General features: G+C 40.0%; 1 protein-coding gene across 1 annotated transcript; it reads right to left on the reverse strand.

The window, feature by feature from the left end:
• Positions 1-2,512: 2,512 nt before the first annotated feature.
• Positions 2,513-3,396, reverse strand: sst6.1 (somatostatin family member 6.1). Its single transcript, XM_008290967.1, has 2 exons — positions 3,157-3,396; positions 2,513-2,893 (listed from the first exon to the last, which is right to left on the reverse strand). The coding sequence occupies exons 1-2, from the start codon at positions 3,259-3,261 to the stop codon at positions 2,666-2,668; spliced, it is 333 nt and encodes a 110-aa protein (XP_008289189.1). The 5' UTR covers positions 3,262-3,396; the 3' UTR covers positions 2,513-2,665.
• Positions 3,397-4,855: the final 1,459 nt, after the last annotated feature.

Below are 4,855 nucleotides of genomic sequence, written 5' to 3' on the forward strand. Positions count from 1 at the left end.
TAGTAGCAGTAATCAGAGCTGCAGTGCCTGATCTCCTATAATTATGTCAAAACAGACGTTGTTGTCTTCCCGTGCTTGGCACAGTGGTTATCAGTGTGACAGCTCAGACAGTGAGAAGGACTGTTCATGATGTCAACCTCTATAGGCAGCCTCAAAGAGAAGTACCCTTGCTCGCTCCTTGGCACGAAGCTGCAAAATTAAACTTTGCTAAAGGAAACATGCAAAGAAGCCTGATGAATGTTGACAGCACACTTTTGGTCAAATGAAACCAAGATAATAGACTTGTTGAGCTTGAGTATGAATCCGGAGAGACTCTTACAGTGACTGCGAAGTCCTGACAGTGAAGCACAGAGGTGGAGGTGTGATGATGTGGGCATGCTTGAGGGTAAAAGGTGTTGACATTTATAGATGGCACCATGAATAACTGTGGATTTACCAAAATACTGGCTCACAAGACTGCAGAAGCTTAGTAGAAGAGGAATAGTTCAGCATGTTAATAATCCAAAGCCAAAGTCACACATTAGTTTCTAAGGAGGGAAAAATTAAAAACTACGACCTGGTCAAGTACGTTGCCTGACTTGTATCCAGTAGAACACCTCTGGGGTATTTTGAAGAGCAGATTAGAGCAACGCAAACCCTCCAGCAACGAGAGCTGAAGAATAGCGGAACATCTCTCCTGAAATTTTAAATCCTCCTCGGCAAGGAGGATTAAGGCTATCATTAAAAAGAAAGTTAGAAATACAAAGTGTTGGGAGCAAAAAGGGATTTGAATCTCAGGAGTTATCTCAACTGTTGCGTGGAGTGGGGGCCTGTATATAATAAATCTGAATAGTTTTTAATTTTACACATGAGCAAATACTGTTGAATTTAAAGTAATGCAGTTATTGAGAGGTGACACAATTTTGAATCATCTGACATATGAGTGCTATTGCATTGCCTTGTTCTATACTTGTCTTATGTTGTATAACAAGGTGGAAAAATGAAAAAGAAATGTCACACATTTTATTTTAATCCCCCGAGCCAGGAAGAGAGTTAGTATACGAGAAGGAAGTGCCAAGAAATGTTCATCATTTCACTGCACAGACTTCCTGTAAATAATGCTCTGAAAGTTACACACTCACTTCCATTATTCAGCATCTTTTGTTAAAGGCAAAGTGGACTTTTTTGTTATTCAGGATTGGTGATTTATTCACAACGATATGTACAAAAAAACAAAACTATTTGTTTGAACTAACTCAAACAGCAGGACATAATTTACCACAGGAAAGCCATCAGTTCTCTATCACAGACTGTGGGCCCAGATTGAAAGTTTAATTTTGGCCAGCATGTGCTCCACGTTCTTCCTCAGTACGTGGTTTGGAAAAAAAAAAAAAAACGACACATATCACATCCGTCATACGTGCCGGAGGGGCTATGAGAGTGTAACTGTAGTGTGACTGATTGAGAAGTGAGCAGCCGGCAGCTAACTCACCGTCTTGTTTGCTGCAGGAACCATAAAGGGAGCTGATATTAGGGTCACACTGGGATCACTTCATTATTTCCTCATGAAACAGAAGTCTTTCTATTAAACAATGAGGTCAGATTAATATCAGCAATATAAACCTCTTTTTTTTTTATTTTTCCTGTGCTGATCTTTATACTCAAACGTTTTCACTGTTTTATTATCCAACAGTTTTTTTCACTTTAGAAGCTGCTCATGAACTGTAACGTGTCGGTGCCGTGACGACGCCGGGTGAATATCGGGGAAGCTTCTGATTTATTTACTTTCCTATCTTACCGACATGTTTAATGACCTGTGATAAGTCACTGAAGCGTCTCCCTCAAACCTGTGACTAGGAATTAATAAGGAGCGCCGTCTGGCAAGTAATGAAACGCACAATTTCTTCACAAGTTGGGTTGAAATATGTCTTTATATGTATTTATTTGTAAAGCATTGAGACACAACGTTAGCTTCAGTTACTGTATAGATCTTATTAATATGTCAGGAAGAAGGAAACTAATTTAGAGTCTTTTTTATCTTTTTTTTTAACACTAAATGTCATCTTTTGCAAGGAGCCACATTTGTGTGATTATATTTTTGATGATAAACTACAAACACTAAAAGATTCTTTGATTTTTCAGTCTGAAAACAAAAGAAGGAATGGGTTTATTAAAGAAGAAAAACGGTGCATCTTCCATTTGCCATGTCATGCAACCCAGTATTTGGTAGATATATTTGCATAGAGCAAAACCTTAAAATATTACAATTTTAGTGTCGTAAATGTTCTAAGTAGGAATGAAAATACAGAGCAACTCTTTTTTTCTTTTGGCTGCATTTATATTGTAGAAGTAGATGGAAAATATGACCTTTTCTGTTCTCTTGTAAAAGCAATTAACTGTTATTACCATCTTAAATATTATATCCATGCTTTATTGTTGACCCTGAAAGAAACTGTTACATACATAAATACATACATTGTATACATAAATACATACATAAATCATCAATATTCAAACAGACACACGGTCTCGGTGAAGTCCATCGATGCTGCATGTCTGACAGGTGGAGATGATATGTACAGCTGAGGTCTACTACAGTTCATGTAGAGCTGGGAGGGAAAAAGAGTAGAGGAGGCAGGCAGAGCCGGGTGGGTTGTTGTTGGGGTTTTTTTTTTTTTTGGCACTGTTAGCAGGAGGTGAAAGTTTTCCAGAAGAAGTTTTTACAGGGGGCTTTACGGTCGCGCTGAGGCAACGATAGCCTGTTATAGACAGCCCTCTCCTCCAGACGAGACTCCAGCGGCTCCTCCAGATCCACGGGGGCCGAATCCCCCGGCAACATGTTGGTGTCCAGGGCTCCGTCCAACAAGCCGGACACCAGCTTCAGGATCAGCTCCTTGCGCTCTTTGCTCAGCTCCTGATTGAAAAATTCAGAAAAGAAGAAGGAAATGAGGATTTTTTTAAACAACAAGAATTTTGTTTCTTTTCTCCTTTGAAATGACAAGATAGATTAACAACTGTGTTAAATCTCTGTTAAATTAATGCAAATTAGAAATATCATGCTTCATTTTTTCAACAAAAATCCTAATTTTCAGTGAAATATGCATTATTTAAACTACTTCCCTGGTTAGATTTATTAAAAATAACACTTGAAATGATGAGAATATTTTCTCTCCTCACCCTGTTCATATGGATGGGGCTCCTATCCTCCACAGGAAGCACGGCAGCTGCTCTAACGCTGAACAGAACCCCCATGAGAGCTGCTAACACCACCAGGAGCTGCATGCTGTGACAGGAGTGCAGGTGACAGACCAGAGCTACAGTCACAGGAGGCTGGAGGAAGGTAGGAGTGTGTGGCTTGAGTGTGCGGTAGAGAAAGAAGTCCGAGCAGCTCAGACTCAGCCAGAGATCCAGAGGAGAGTGGTGAAGGAAGTGCAGTGGAGTTGGTGGCGGCCGCTCATGAGAAGCCACAGATGTTTCTTCTCCTCTACCTCCAAAGTCCCTCTCCCTTTTATACACCTCTCCCCCGTCTGCCGCTGACGTAGAGGGTGGTGGGTGTATGACGGAGGGTGGAGGGTGTATATGTGCATGTTGTTGGGTGTGTGTGTGTGTGTGTGTGTACATGAGCATGAAAGAGGAGGGGATACGGAGGGGTCAGGATACAACAAATGGAACCGTTTAAAAGTTAACCTTTGTGACAAATTGGGAGTGCGATTCACCGCGAGGAGGGAACATCTGCAGCAAATGACTACGTCAGCGGGCAACAAAACAGGTTTTGACATCAACTAATGTATTGATAGTTACGACAGACGATCTCAGACAATACCTCTCCGGCAGGTGGGCGGACAATTCCGCAACTCATCATCTGTAATAAAATGGTCACATTTCACTGTAGCAGCAATCAAGAGAGTCTAAAAGGAATACAAATTCAACATAAGCCGACTTATCTTTCGCCACAATGCAGGTCGGTTGTTTGGCGCTTTACTTCAGGCGACATCTGATTCCTGTCACAGTGGTTCCGTGTGTCTGTTTGACACCTGCAGATTACAATTGAGCGGTCTGACACTCCTGTTGACTTGGGAGGTGTCTTCAGGAAATGCACATCATCTCTGGGAGCGAAAAAAAAAAAAAGACCCAAGAAGCAATTGTTCCTCAGTAGATGGTTAACTTTGGTTAACATGTGGTATTTGGTAGATTTCTGAGTTACAAACAAAATAAGGTCCTTTAGGTCATAATAGAACCAAAATTATACAACTTGTCCAATAAATGTGTGTCTGCAAAAGCTGTTTAACTGTATTCCGACTTCATAAGTCATATTAATGTCTAGAATCTTATTCTCTCAGTCACTGTGAGAGTACGATATAGTCCGCTGAGATGTATTCTGGGCTGCAGCTGCCTCACAATATATAGACTAATCTGTTAGTTAGAAACCGTTTACAGCCACCAGCACACATTTAAAAGTTAAAATACCTTTATTTCTTAGAAAGAACTTTCAACAGCACACTTTAGGGGGTTGCTCTGTACGTTGATTTATGATTTATATAACTTTAACTCACATTATTAAGAAAAATGAACACATTGCATTGCTTTTTTAAAATAGAAAATCTGTTCTTTTTTTTTTACAAGTTTACCTGCAAATTATCAGGTTAACAGCTGTTGCAGCTGACATTAAGATTCATTTATGTGTGATATTTAGAGCTACAACACATGAATGGTGTATTTGTAGCTAGATAACACCACTAAATGTACTTTAAGGTGTACAAAGAATATTTATATATATATAGAGGGAGAGGGAGAGATTAAATTGTTTGGCGTGTTTGAGAAGCAGCCTTAAACCTCCATGACATACAGCTGAAATAGCACAATTAACAGCGTTTAC

The sequence above is a fragment of the Stegastes partitus genome, unplaced genomic scaffold (assembly GCF_000690725.1).
Source record: "Stegastes partitus isolate 25-593 unplaced genomic scaffold, Stegastes_partitus-1.0.2 Scaffold706, whole genome shotgun sequence".
Taxonomy (NCBI): Eukaryota; Metazoa; Chordata; class Actinopteri; family Pomacentridae; genus Stegastes; species Stegastes partitus.

Coding starts and splice junctions, on each gene's coding strand:
- sst6.1 (XM_008290967.1), bottom strand. CDS start 3,261: ATGCAGCTCCTGGTGGTGTTAGCAGCTCTCATGGGGGTTCTGTTCAGC. Junction 2,894..3,156: donor GCCCCATCCATATGAACAGG/GTGAGGAGAGAA, acceptor TTTTTCAATCAG/GAGCTGAGCAAAGAGCGCAA.